The sequence below is a fragment of the Tenrec ecaudatus genome, chromosome 5, assembly GCF_050624435.1.
Source record: "Tenrec ecaudatus isolate mTenEca1 chromosome 5, mTenEca1.hap1, whole genome shotgun sequence".
NCBI lineage: Eukaryota > Metazoa > Chordata > Mammalia > Afrosoricida > Tenrecidae > Tenrec > Tenrec ecaudatus.
In genome coordinates, this window is record NC_134534.1 from 148874203 (window position 1) to 148888757 (window position 14555).

Consider the following 14555-nt stretch of genomic DNA (forward strand, 5'->3'; position numbering starts at 1 on the left):
GTGCGAGAGGAAACTGGTGTTCCACCTCCCTCTCGGGAAGACGGTCCTGTCTGCCATCTGCCTGGAAAGTGTGGTGCACCCACGCCACTTGTCGACAGTGTCTGGTCTCCAAAGACCAGGTCGTCATGCGAAGTCGGTGTTAAGTGCGAGTCAGGGTTGTGCCCTGACGTGAGGAGTAGGTAGGTGTACACTGTCTTAATAAGTATTCGATGAAAGTAAGATTGTAAGACTGGGCAGGACTGCCGCAGTAGCTGAGAGGAGAAACAAGGCGGGACGTGTCCTCTGTGAGAGAAATGACTGCTCTAGGGCAGCGAAAGCATTCGGACCCAAACCCAGGGTAGGATGCAGGAACGCTCCGTCATTTTCCTCACACAAGATCTGAGCTCCCACCGTCCTAGGTGCCTAGAGCTGCTATAACAGAAGCACCACTAGTGGATAACCTGAAAGAAAGACACTTCTGTTCTCATCATTCAGGTTACTAGACGTCCAGATGCAGGTGGTGTAGTTCTAAGGGAATCGCTCTGTGTCTGTTTCAGCTTCAGACGGTGGCCAGCAATCTTTGGCACCCCAGACTTTTTTTTTTTTTTAAACAATTTATTAGGGGCTCATACAACTCCTATCACAGTCCATACATATACATACATCAATTGTATAAAGCATATCTGTACATTCTTTGCCCTAATCATTTTCTTTTTTTTTCTCCTCTTTTCTTTTTTTACATTTTATTAGGGACTCATACAACTCTTATCACAATCCATACATATACATACATCAATTGTATAAAGCACATCTGCACATTCCCTGCCCCAATCATTCTCAAAGCATTTGCTCTCCACTTAAGCCCTTTGCATCAGGTCCTCTTTTTTTTTTTTCTTTATTGCGCTTTATTTCTTTTTTTTTTTTTTTAACAATTTATTGGGGCTGATACAATTTTTTTCACAGTTCATACATATACATACATCAATTGTATAAAGCACATCTGTACAGTCTTTGCCCTAATCATTTTTTTCTCTTTTCTTCTTTTACATTTTATTAGGGACTCCAACAACTCTTACCACAATCCATACATATACATACATCAATTGTATAAAGCACATCCATACATTCCCTGCCCCAATCATTCTCAAGGCATTTGCTCTCCACTTAAGCCCCTTGCATCAGGTCCTCTTTTTTTCCCCCTCTCCCTCCCCTTTCCCCCCTCCCTCATATGCCCTTGGTAATTTATACCTCGTTATTTTGTCATATCTTGCCCTATGGCACCCCAGACTTAAAGTAATCTCTCGTTATCCGGCTTCTCTGTCTGTCTCTGTGTGTGCTGCTCTTTTCACGGCTCAAAAGGGATTAGGTTTGGGGACCATCCGAATTACAGAGCTCAGGATGATGCAGGAGAAACCCCCTCTTTCCAAGCAGGGTCACTCACAGTCACAGGTACGTCCACCAGGGCTTCAATACATATTTGGGGGCAGAGAGGCGTGGACACAATTCTGTCTCTGAACTTGCTATGTGCAAGAGCCTCTCCTAGGCAGAGTTTCTGCTCTCGTAGAGTGCTTTCTAGTGAGAGACACACAAGTAAGTAGGTCTTCTCAGACCACAGTAAGGGCTGTGAAGAAGATAACCAGGGTAGGGACTCGTGTCAACAGTCAAGAAGACCTCTCTGAGAAGTAGTCTTTGGGCCTGCACCAAGTATTGTGGAAGTCGAGAGCCACGCAGAGGGCAGGGAAGGAACAGAATGGGCGTGGTGTCCTGGGGATGGAAGTGGAGCCATGACAGCTAGAAAGAGTGGCGGCAGCATCCCACAGGGGCTCCACAGCCTGGCAAGCGATCTGATCTCTGTTCTGAGCGCAGGAAAAGCGCTTTGGAGGGCTGCAAGCAGGACGGCTTTCACAGGCGTATCCGCAGAAGCAAGGATGAAGACACTTCAGCCACCTTACTCTGGGCCCCTCCTTAGAAAAGAGCAGTCACTACAAGACATCGAGTCAGCTAGAGGGCCGGTTCCATATGAGAGAAACCTTCAGGGAGCTGGATTAATAACAGCAGCCACGTCAGTAGAAGCAAACACATCACTGACCGTGAAGAGGATGCAGGACCGGGCAGCTTGTCTGTCGGCTATGCAGAGGGGCATTGGAGCCAACTGGAAGGTGCCAGCAACGAGAAGCCAGGGCGCAGCGTGCTCTCCCTGTGTCACGAAGATGCCCTGGGCTGCTGTGGAGAGGCGGGAGGCGGCCAGGGCATGACCAGCGGCAGGGTGGGACAAGCACCTAGCTGTCTCCATCAGCAGAGGAGCTCTAGGTTTACATTTGAAGTGGTGGGTCTTAAGCATCTTGGTCTGAGGATCCTTTAAGACTTAAATATTGAGGACCCCAAAGAACATTTTGATACAGTCGTCTCGGTTGATGTTTATCAAATTACATGTTAAAAGAAAAGGGTGTGAAAGATTTATTAATTCACTTGCAATAGAAATAATACTTTTTTGGGAAACACCTGTAGTTTTCTAAGTGAAACTCAGTGAGAAGAGGCACTGGTTTTCATGTTTGCAAGTCGGCTGGATTTCCATGGCTGCTCCTGCATTCTGCCTCACAGCTGAGCATGAGAAGCAAATGACACAGTATTCGGAAAATACCTTTGACTTTGAGACCTCCTGATGGGAATTTGGGAGCCCCCAGGGTTCCCCATACCACACGCTGAGAGCCGCTGCTCTAAAGAAAATCATCTGCTTGCCAGGCAGAAGAAGACAGCGGGGTGGCCTGGGGCAGTCCTGAGGAGTTACTAAGGTGTTTCCTTAGCAGGGCCTGTGAGCTACTGGGCGAGCTTACTCGGGCTTAGCTCCTCTGTGCTCTGTCCTCTGCGTGCTGGCCTTGGGAGGGAGGGCCGAGCCGGAGGAGGAAGTGTCCGCTGTGTCCCGAGAAGCCTGCGGACCCGGGAAAGGGGAAGCAGCTACACTTCTCGTTCCACCCTGTGCCAAGAGCACACATGTGTCAGCAGAAGCAGAATGTTTATCTGCATTCTTGCTGTTCTAAACCCAACCTATAACTCTCATCTTTAAAGAAAAGTAGCCCCATTTAGTAGCTACCAGCTGGCCACTCCAGTGTGTAAGGGTGTATGCATCGACCCTGCACACCCCAGACACGCACATAAAGAGCACGAGAGTATTTGGTGTGTGGCGCTTATTTTTTATTTCTATTTAGGTGTGATGATTTTACTGAACTAGGGCCAGCTTTCTTTGCCAACCCCTGTGCTTCCCCCAGACAGGTAAACTGTGTGGAGATCAAACAGTTGGCGTGGAGTGGGCTCTTCTCCCATGCCAGCCCCATGGGCGGAGAGTAGGGCTGTGTGCTTTACGGCTTCCAGTGCAGACAGACCCCCAAGCCTTTCTCCCAAGGTGCCTCTGGGTGGACTTGAAGGGACTCCAGCGCTCAGACGTGGCTTCTTAATAAAAAGTCACTTTGCAGCAGGGATGGCTGAGCAACTCGAATTTCTGATGAAGCAAAATCCACCCTGCTCTCCTTCACAGATCAATAGCTAGAGATTCCCCAAGTGAACATGGTTACTCAATTTTACAAATGAAGATCCAGGGAGCAAAACCTTTTGTTATCTTAGATGTTTACATGCGTCTTCAGCTAAGTAATGTGTCCTTTTAAGGAAAGAAATTCAGTGTGGAAAATATACACAAGATTTTGGTTTTTACTGATGTAAGTCGGTTTGTGGAAGCCTAGTGGTACTGTCTGGTAAATGGTGGACTGGTAACCGTGGAGTCGGTGGTTCAAAGCTACCAGCAGGCACTGAAGGAGCAAGCGGAGGCTCTCTGTTCCCATCAGGATTTACAACCTTGGAAACCCTACATAGGGTCGCTGTGAGTCAGACTGAGTCCACAGTTGGGGGGGAGTCGGTAATAAACCAGTTTGTGACATTCATATGTTCTCTCTTTTTTAAATAAAATTTGAGTGAACAATATTAAAAAAGTAAGTGACCATTTTCATGATGTTCAGGAGGAGGAAAGTATCTGTAAAATAATTTCATGAGGAATTATTTTGCTAATGAGTATTTTCTCCTTTGTGTTTAGGCGTTCTTCCTGGTCTATGCTCTGGGCTGTCTAAATGTTTATTATGAGAAGGTGAGCTGTTTTCTTTTTTTAAAATCATTTCATTGGGGGCTCGAACAATTCTTATCACAATCCATACATCCATCCATTGTGTCAAGAACATATGTACATTTGTTGCCATCATCATTCTCAAAACATTTGCCTTCTACTTCAGCCCTTAATATCTGCTGCTCATTTTCCCCCTCCCTCCCCACTCCCCTCCCCTCACAAACCCTTCATCATTCGTAAATTATTATTATTTTGTGAGCTGTTTTCTTTAGCCACCACCCACTTATTTATTCGATTACAGACAGCAGCGTTGTGGTGGAGGGCTGTGGGAGGGGGTTAGGGTGACAGTGGAACAACAGGTGGGCAGAGCTGAATGTCCCTGACTGTACAGATGAAGAAGGTGAAACGGCAGGTGTTTGTGTTCTGTCTAATTTAGAAAGTCATGTAGTACTCATTCTCATATGCTCGAATACAAAGGCCATTGCTTCTGCATAAGATAGGAATTGAGATCGTTGCATACACTTCCAAATGTTAGACCTTACACTGAGCCTGTTCAAGGCAAAAGCCAGCTGTTATCCTTTTAGATTGAATGTCATTCCTGGAGACAGAGAGAAGAGCAGCGTCATGTCTCGTGATGACGAAGTCTGCGTCAGAAAAAAAGTGGAAACAGAGCTGCCCGTGCTCCCTGACCACCACAGTCAGCACTTCACATGCAGGGCCTCCCACCCTGCCGGTCACCTGGAAGGAGGCTCACGGAAATGCGTTAGCCCACTCACAGTCACAGTCACAGTTAGTGTGGGTAGAAAGTAGTGTTTGAACCTAAGTCAGTGTTACCACAAAGGCTGTGCATTTTCTCTTTAATGTGGTTTTAAAATAGTTATTGTGCTAAATATACAGAGGACACGACATTTTCCAATTTGATATTTTTCAGTTGTACAAGTCAGTAAAACAATCATACCCCTCAGAGGCCAGTTATTTATCCCCCTAAAAACAAAATCTTGACCTTACCTAAACCGCTATTAAGCCTTTACCGCCGTCCCTAGCCTGTTCTAGGTATCTCACATTAGTGAAATCATACCAGTTCCCTTTTGCAATCTGCTGGTCTCTGTGCTTTCGAGGTGAGCCCGTGCGTGTTCTGAAGGCCGTGGTTTGTTCTGCAGCCTGCTTTCTTTCACAGGGGGAACTGGTTCCATTGCTTGCCTCCGAGTAGAGGAACTGTAAGGCGGGGGCCACACAGACGGGAGGAAAACTGCTCACTTTGTACTTCTGTGCTTTTTGCGTTTTGAACTGTGTAAATAGATAGCAATTCAACATCATTGTAATACAGCTCAAGAGTGAAAAGCGAACCGAACCCCAAATAGAAGCGAGAGTATCTTTTATCCTGTTCTTGGTGAATGTCAGTTTGCCATCCATCCTATTCCAAGTAGTCATCTTTTCCCAAGTAGTCTAGTGGTTTGGGAATGGGCATGTGTGCGACGGTGACTCATTTTCCCAGGTGATGGTCATGCAGAGCCCTACCCTGCCTCCTCTCCTGGGCCGTAGCTGGAACTTGTCAGAACATTCTGGAAACCTTCCACTTACTACATAGATACCCCAGCGTCTGAAAAAACATTGGGCTGTCCATACTAGAAATGTAGCCAGAATTTTCTAGGAGACAGTTGCCTGTTGGAGTTGAGTGTTACTTGCAGTGGGATTTGGAAAATCCACACATGCCTTGAATCTCCACCTAAGAAGCAATTGCAAAGGACAAACCACTCCAAATCATGCTTAGGGTGTTGAAAATGGACATTGCGCCAAGCGAAGCAATTCCGGAGCGACTGAATTCTGAAGGAACACTATTTTTCTAAGCATTGAAATGGAACAAATGATTTTTCCAAATGTACCTACATCTTGTTATTTTGTCTTGCCTTTTTTTTTTTCAATGTATATGCTGCCACATCAGAATGTCGGCCGCCCCAGCTCTTCCATCGTATCTGGACTTAGGGGCGTAGCCAAGCTGCCGTGTGACTCCTGGGGGCAGGCAGAGCCCGCCAGGGGTGAAAGGCTTTTCGCCAGGCTTTCGGTTGGCAGCTTGAGTCCTGCATCACCCAGGAGGAATGTGACAATGTTGAAGTCGCTCAAGTGATGGGTTGTCTAAGCAGAAAACACAATGCCGCATTTGTGGAGTTGTGGTGCAGCAGTTCTGCAGAATTAGTGAGGGCTTTCCGGAGCATGGCTGACCCTGGTAACTACTCCCTGGGGTCTGAAGACTGCAGCATGCTGCCCTTGAGCTGGAGGGGACTGCTTACACTGAGCGCCCTGACCCTCACTGACAGGGCCAGTGCCTCTGCCAGGCCGGTCTTCCCCAGCCTGCCAGCACCCACCTGCACCAGTACCCTTCCCCACCACTCTTCCCCACCCACACATGTTACGTTCTTTCATAGCTCATTCCTCACGCAGAGGTATCCAAGAGGGGTACCCTTGGTAAAAGGGAAGTCACGTGTGTCAGTGTACATTTTCATGTAGGCACATTACAGAGATTTGTTTAAAGGCAGGTGAAATTTAATTTATTACATATTTCATATAACTCAGCATATCCCAAACCATTGGCATATTTTACCTTCTTTTCTTTGAAATTGAGTATGTAAATCAGGCTTCTGCTCGTCATCTTGGTACGGCCCCCCTGACTGCCATGCTGGCTAGTGCCTGGCCAGCTGGTCCAGTGAGATCTCTCCCCTCCGGAACCATGCTCGTTTTATTCCCTGTTGCCTCACCACACCCACTATACCCATGGATTGATTCTCTGACCAAGTTATCAGTGGAAAAATAAGCACCAACTCCTCTTTTAACTTGTGTATAAACAACAACATTGGCCAGTTGAGCGTTTTTCTCGCATGGACAGATTCAGTGGCCTCAGCTGCATTCATTATGTGGTTCAACCAGCCTCTCCCAACTGTCCCGGCCGCCTTCACCGATGCTCGTGAGTTCTGGTGACTAGCTATTTGTCCACTTTGTGTAAGTGGGATCATACAATATGTGTCCTTTTGTGTCTGGCCGCTTTCACTCAGCACACTGTTTGCAGGCTCCATCCATGTGGTAGCATGTATCAGGACTGTGCTTCCCTTTAGGGCGTGTAGACCAGTTTGTCCCACAGCCTCTACTGCTGGGCGTGTAGGCTGTGCCTGCCTTTTGGCTGCTGTGAACAGTACTACAATGACCTTTCCTCCCGAATCCTTTTAGGAGCCGCTAACTGTACTGAGGCTCTGGAGCACTTTCACTGCGGTCCAGCCCTCCTTTAGGACCACGTACATGGCCTACCATTACTTTCGAAGCAAGGGCTGGGTGCCCAAGGTGGGACTCAAGTATGGAACAGACCTACGTAAGTAGCTCATGGCCCAGGGGACCTGAGGGCCGGTTTGCATCACATTAAAAAAACTCAAACTCACTGCCATTGAGTCGCTTTCAATTTACGGTGACCCTGTAGAACAGGGTAGAACTGCGCTGTGGCTTTCCAAGACTAAATCTTTACAGGAGTAAAAAGCATCATCCTCCTCCCACAGAGGGGCTGGTGGTTTTGAACTGCTGACCTTGAAGTTAACAGCCCAACACGTAGCCCACTACCCTTCCAGGACCCTCAATCTGTGCTTTTGCCTAGCTCCTTTCTAAGAAGGAATACCCTATGACCTAAGACAAGGATAACTGGCTATTGGATGGGGCCAGGAAACGGTCCGGAAGGAGAGAGAAAGCGAAGTGGGAAGGTTTAAAGAACAGAAATTTATTTTCTAGATATTTGAGAGACTCAGAAACTCAAACTCACTGCAGTGGAATTGAGTCAGACTTGTAGCAACTCACAGTTGTATGAAACAGAACTGCCCCTCCGGTTTCCAAAGCTATACCTTTATGGCAGTGCCTGGGAGTTTCCCAGTTAGTGACCTTGGATTAGCAGCCCAAAGTGCAACCGCTACATGGAGTCCTAATTCAGGATGAGGGTGTGGCTCTAGAGGGCGGGCTGTTCTTAGAATTTCCACTGTGTTATTGTTGGCCTGCAGGTGGATTCTGACTCCTGGTTACCCCACGTCTGCAGAGTAGGGCTTCGCCATCCAGCGTCAATGGCAGAATTTTGGAAGTAGATTGCCAGGCCTTTCTTCCAAGGCCCCTCGGTGTGAACTCATATTCCCACTCAACAGTCAACCCTTGGTGCCACCCAGGGGGACCTTGCTGTGCCCGCAACTCACCAGCACATGTGGTCCTGCTCCTGAGTCTTTGCTGTTCTTGACATCACTCCGAGAAAGGAGGTTTAGAGCACACCCTAGGCTGATAGGGTTCAGTAGCATAACAAGGCAAATATTTCTAAGTAGAATTCCATCCACTGAAAGATTAGGATTGCAACACCTATTTTCGTGGGAATACAGTTCAATCCATCTAAGAGAAACTAGTTAGTAAGCTGAAGGAGGAGTCCTTGCAGAATTTGGTGGTGCCGGGATCAGGGCAGTGGCAGTGCGCTGCTGCTGCTGCTGTTCGTTGAGTAGGCTACGACTCATGGCCACTGTAGGCATCACCAAGTAGAGCCTCGTCTGCTCCTGCATCATCTTCCTGGAGGTTAGTAGCCATTCTAGTTCGTCAGTCCATCTCATTGAGGGTGACCCTCCTAGCTCTCGGCCTTTCCAAGTGGCATGTTCAGAGCCACAGAGCCAAAGTCACCATCCTTGCTTCTCAACAGCATTCTGGTTTTGTCTCTGTGTTAGGCTGGGTAGACCAGAGAAACATTCATAGACACTCGTGTATAAGAAAGAACTTTATATACAAGAGCAATTGAATATCAAGAAACAGCCCAGTCCATCTCAAGCCCATAAGTCTGATATTGGCCTATATGCCCTACACCAATCTATAAATTCCTCTTCAGACTCACAAAACATATGCAATGGTGCTGAATGCAGGAAGATCACAGGCCAGTAAGTGGAAAGTCTTGTGGATCCAATAGTGGTAGAGGCATCTCCATGCTGGCAGGGGTCTCTACGTGGCTCCTTCAGCTCCAGGGCTCTAGCGTAACTCCATGTGTCTTGTCAGCAAGCATGCCTCCCAGAGAGTGACCATGTGTCCCGCCTCCAGCCAACTATTTATCACCATAGTGCCTCCAAATGTGGTCATCCAGCTGTGACCTGGTTGACAGGCTAGACTCCACCCCTCCTCTTTTAAGTCTTAAATTGACAACAGGTTATGTAACTAACATAGTTTCTTCAAAGACTAGCAGTGTAGCCAGTGGGAAGTGTGTGCCTGGCTGTGCTTTGGAGATGGGACTACCAGGCCTGCTAATGACTTCTACATGGGATTTCTGGATAACAGAGGGACCAAGGAAGCTCCTAGATGTTTGCCTTCTTGCCTTGGACATATTCAATTAGTCAAATGGAGATGCTGAGAAGGTGGAGCACAGGAGAGCCCTGGGGTAGAGATTGGGGTGTCGTCATCCTTGACGTGAACCGAAAGGATAAAATCCCCTCCGAGTGAGAGGGCATCTCTGGGATCCCTTCCAGCTCTGGGATGGGGACCTTCCTAAGTCATGGAAATGCAGTCCTCTACACAGAGCAAGTGAAGCTGCTTCTCAGAGTTGTTCAGAATTGTTTTTAAGAGTCAAACACACACAAAAAAAAGTCAAACACAAATCTCAGGATATTTGAGAAGACCTCATAAGCAGTCTTGCGCCTTAAGTTCTTTTAGGCTGTCACATAATTCCAAGTGTGTGTAGCCTTTTGGAAATACCAAAAGAACATCAATTTAGCCTTTAAAATCTGTAAACGGCCACAAGGAATGTCTTTAACCTAGAATCCCCTGAGATTGTATGCAAAGCCTTCTGATTCTATGTTGATGCTTTTTGCTGGCCCAGGAGCCCATAGCGCTCAGTAGCTTCTGCTCAGGTCAGCGAGCAACCCCAAATGAAGAGCAGACTATTCTTCTAGATAAATAGTTGCTTTTGTTTTCTTCCAAGCCTGATTTTCAGGTGTAGATACCCTACCCTGTGGTTACCACATAGGCCTTCAGGATTCGCTTGAGATTCGTTTTCTGGGTTTTCAGATACTTGAGTTGAGCACAGGCCAGATTGCTTAAATAAGTGATGTGCCCGTTTCATTTTCCTTCATTGGCTTCCTGCCCTGTTCTTTGCATGATCCTGTAAGAAGAGCTACTTGGTGTTGGTGTTGGGGGGGTGGGGGAAATCTGAGTACAGTCTTCCAGTTGACAAGGCTCTGTGGATGCATCAAGAGAGGACATGGGGTCGTGGAAAGAGAGCTCTTTGGGTGCAGAACCTGCTCTACCTCTTACTGCCAGCATCACCTCCACCAACCCGCCTCCTCTCCCCATGCTTTTGTGTGCTCATCATGGAACACATGTGGACAGCAGCATCCGTTAAGTTAGCTGCGAAAAGTACGCACAGCGCCGGATGCTTAGAAGGCACTCCAGGGCAGCCCTTTCCCTGCAACCTGCCGTCGGCAATTGTGGATAACTAGGGAGCGCATGCATGATGATCTCAATATCATCTGCCCTTTAAAGCAGGATAGATGGATGGGTAGACGGAAAAATAAGTAAGTAGGTGAGGGGAGGGGTAGGTAGATGGATACACGGATAGATTGATTGGGTAGATTGATAAATATGACGGGAGGGAGAAGTGGAAGAAATGAATTGTTTATTTCACAACTCCCTAGAGGCCTTAGCCCCAGCTGAAGTATATCATCTATTTCTAGCTGTTTGTATAATTAATGTGAGACCAGGACTCTGGCTTAGGCACCAAGCGAGTCTGGTCCAGCAACAATAGTAAGAGTGTCTTCACATTTCCTGCTTGGCCAGAGTTCACCCACAATGCTGGCCTGGGGTATAAGGATCGGCTTCCTCAGCTCCACCTGTTCTTGGACCACAAAGCCTTGCCAGTTTTTAAAAATACATTTTCTTAATGTTGAAGGCCAGTGGCCTAATCACATGTGCCCTGGAACTGCCAACACATGTCAAACCCAGGACAGTTTCTCTTTAACAGTCGTGTCTCCTAAGGGAGGCGATGGCTCTGGATAAAGGGCCTTTATGAAAGATTCATCTTACCAAGGAAGTGCTTCCCCCGAATGAATCTTATCAAATTTCACTCGGGGAGCAGTACTTGGGGGAAAGTGATGTGGATTTCCGATCCAGTACACTTGCCAAGCTAGGTGACCTGGATCGCCCCGTTAGCCAGACTGGCCAGTAAAGTCTGCATGGTGGTGCAGCTCCATGGGCAAGCCAGGCTCTTACGTGCGTGTCTTCTTTTGCCTCACGTCATCTTCACACTGTCAGGGTAGGCCCAACCTCATGTTATAGCTACAAAAACGGAGACTTGGAAAGGGTTAAGTAAATTACCTCGAGAAAGACCTGGGCTTCTTACTGCCATAAACAGTTGCATTTTCAGAAACTCAGCCATTCTACTCTGCCCCCTGTAGGATTGCTAAGTCGGCCTCAACTCGACTTCAAGGAGTAGTGTGAATTAAGATCAGCCCAAGATTGAGCCCTTTGAGCTGGAGGTCAGCCATTCTCCACCCTCCAACTTTTCCACCAACTCTGACCATCCCTCCCGCGGAACTTCCTACTTCTCTGCTGGGTTCAATATCGCATTGCAGCGATCACAACTCACAGAGCATATGTACGGTTATTAAAGAACAGACTACAACTCAGGATCAGCATGAGGAAGGTGTAGGCAGGGTCTCCCTCCTTCAGTGCAGGACAGCTCACCAAGCCCCCCGTAGCCCTGCTGAGGTTTCTGGCCACTGAGTGCCTTCCAGGCCAGTTGCTGGCTTCAGTGTTAAAGCTCTTTGAGGAGGATCTGTTGGTGCACACTGGGCAGCTAACCTCGAGGTTAGCCATCTCTTTTTGCAGTATCTGGAAAGATTTTTAAGTAAGTTGCTGGCTTAAAGGGACACCAAATTGCCAGACGAGTGGTGGCTAGTGATCAGAAATGACCTGACTTGATGAGTGTGAGCTACTTTCGAATTATAATAGTTAAGACGTATAACTTGATCCTAAACCCAGCCCCGCTGCCATCGAATTGATGCTGACTCATAACCACTCTGTGTAAGGAAGGGCCCGGGGGCTTTGTCGTTCTTTACCAGAACATGTGGGTTTGAATCTCGGGACCTTCAGATTCCACCACCAGAGCTAGAAAAGAGCTTCCCCTTCCCAGATGTGTTCATGTTGTCCTCTCGGAAAGTGAGGCTCGGAGTAGTTGCTCACTTGCCTGAAGTCACACAGCGAGGAGTGGCAGAGACTGGATGATAAGCAGCCCTCCCGAGTTTGAATGTCATTCTAGCACCGTGAGCGCTTCACCGCACTCCAGAATCGAGGCGTGCATGTTTGCGAATTTATTTACCTTCGTTTCCTTGCTCAAAGAGCCTACATGCCATTTAAATGGGGAACACGGTGAGGTAAAAGGAAATGTGACCGTGACAACAGCCCAGCAAAACAAGACTAGGTGAAGGGTCCCAGTTTGTCCGCCAGGTCCTCCCTCAGCAGCACTGAACGCAAGCTGCACATTTGGCTCTGAGCGTCCCAGAACCAAAGGGAGAAACTTGATTCCTTCCAGGATTGATAGTCTAGAAAGAAGCAATGTTTCAATTCCTTAAGGAAAGCAAAGCTTTTCCTCAACTCCCATCTGGGCTCTTCCCAGAGGAGGCGCCTCAAATCTCCAGATGGATTTGTGTGTTAGTTAGGGCATGCTGGCTGTAGTTGCAGGAATTCTCCAGACATTCGAGGGTTTAAGGTAACAACTTCGTGTTTTGTTCATGTGAACTCCAAAGTGGTATCTCCCACTGGGGACCAGGTCCTCCTGCAAGGGAACTTCTGGGGCCCTTGCTGCTTTGAGGGTCTTCTGGATATGCCTGCTAGAGGATCAAGGGCCAGCGTGGAAGTGACATGTGGCACCTCTGCCCTTGGCATTGGCTGGAACCAGACACGCCACGCTCATCTACTTAGAAGCCAGCCCAGGAAGCAGCATCCAGCTCCAGCCCAGCAGGGGAAGGGAGCAGCTTGGTAAACAGCCAGCCCTGCACAGAGTGTTGAGGGCCACGGGAAGACCGAAGAATGGGTGCATTTGACTTGTGCTGGAGAAGAACCTTGAATGTCTCACGGACCGATCTTGGAGGAAGTGCAGCCAGTGTGCTCCTTGGAGGCAAGGATGGCGAGACTTCATCTTACATACTTTGGACACGTTGTCAGGCTCTCCTGCCCCTGGAGAAGGACATCATGTTTGGTAAATGGAGGGCTAGCATAAAAGAGGAAGGCGCTCAATGAGATGGACGGGCACCGTGGCTGCGACAATGGGCTCGAGCACAGGGACAATGGGGAGGTCGGGCCAGGACAGTGAGGTGTTGTGTCCTGTCGTGCAGAGGATCACTGTGGGTCACATCTGACTCAATGACACCTAACAATGCCAAAGGGTTCCCCAGCCTGCGCAGGTGTTAACTGAAAGAAGGTCCAGCTCAGCCAGAAGCACCTCACAAGAAAGGCCTGGTGATCCCCATCAGAAAAGTCAGCCATTGCAAACCCTGTGGCGCACTCTGCTCTGGCTGCCTGCAGCTCACCCTGAGTCAGAGTGGGCCCCAAGGCAGCTGGTCTGATGTGTGTAAAGGCACCTGGCTCCTTCCCCCAGGCTCTCTCCTGGATCTCCATGGACTGCTCACCTCCTCCACAACAGGGCAGCCGGACCCCCACGGGGATAACGTAAGGGTGGTTCTGGAATTTCTACACCCACCCCCCTTTGACTTTGGATTTCTTTAAAAGGAGCATGAATTTTGTCCATCACTAACACAAACACCTAACCTAGAACCCAGCCATGGTAACCACCCCAACCAAAACCAAGCTAACGAAGCCAACCCACCGCCACGAGTTAATTTGGACGCATAGGACCCTACGCACTTCATTAGGTTGATTTGAAAGACATTTACCCGAATTACACTTCGCAAGCTCACTCTGGATAATGTAAGACACGAGGCAAGATAGGAATCCTTGTACTTGACTTTGGAATTCATTGGTTGGTGGGTGTAGGGGTTGAAGTTCTAGCAAAGGTTTACTGTACTAATTGCATTTTGCTTGGGGGTGGGGGGCAGGCAGGGGAGGATAGGTTCAATATTAAAAATGAGCACAGAGCATATTGCCCATCTCCACATACAGATAACTGGAGGGGAAATGTATTAATACCCACTTTTAATTTTTGAGCCCTTACCCATATTTTCATTTCTCTTTCTTCTCTGCAGTGCTGTATCGAAAAGGCCCTCCGTTTTACCATGCCAGGTTTGAAGTAATTTTTAAATACACTAATGCTTCCAAGGACAGGAGAGGTTTCTGGCTTTCAGTATTATTGTCTATATGGTGTTCCTGTGGGCTTGTTTGGAGTAATCAAAAGTGTCTGCTGTAGATAACAAAAACAGACCCACTGCCACCAAGTGACACTAAGGGAGTCGCAGCGACCCTGCAGGTCAGATTA

The 14555-nt window shown here is 48.0% G+C and overlaps 1 protein-coding gene across 3 annotated transcripts in view; it reads left to right on the plus strand.

Moving 5' to 3' along the window:
* TSEN2 (tRNA splicing endonuclease subunit 2) overlaps positions 1 to 14555 on the plus strand; it is a 56529-nt gene that overhangs the window by 26764 nt on the left and 15210 nt on the right. For all 3 annotated transcript variants that reach the window (XM_075550049.1, XM_075550048.1, XM_075550046.1), the window contains exons 7-9: positions 4061 to 4111; positions 7307 to 7445; positions 14326 to 14362. In XM_075550049.1, coding sequence (XP_075406164.1) covers positions 4061 to 4111; positions 7307 to 7445; positions 14326 to 14362 — 227 coding nt within the window. The remainder of the gene's footprint in view (positions 1 to 4060; positions 4112 to 7306; positions 7446 to 14325; positions 14363 to 14555) is intronic.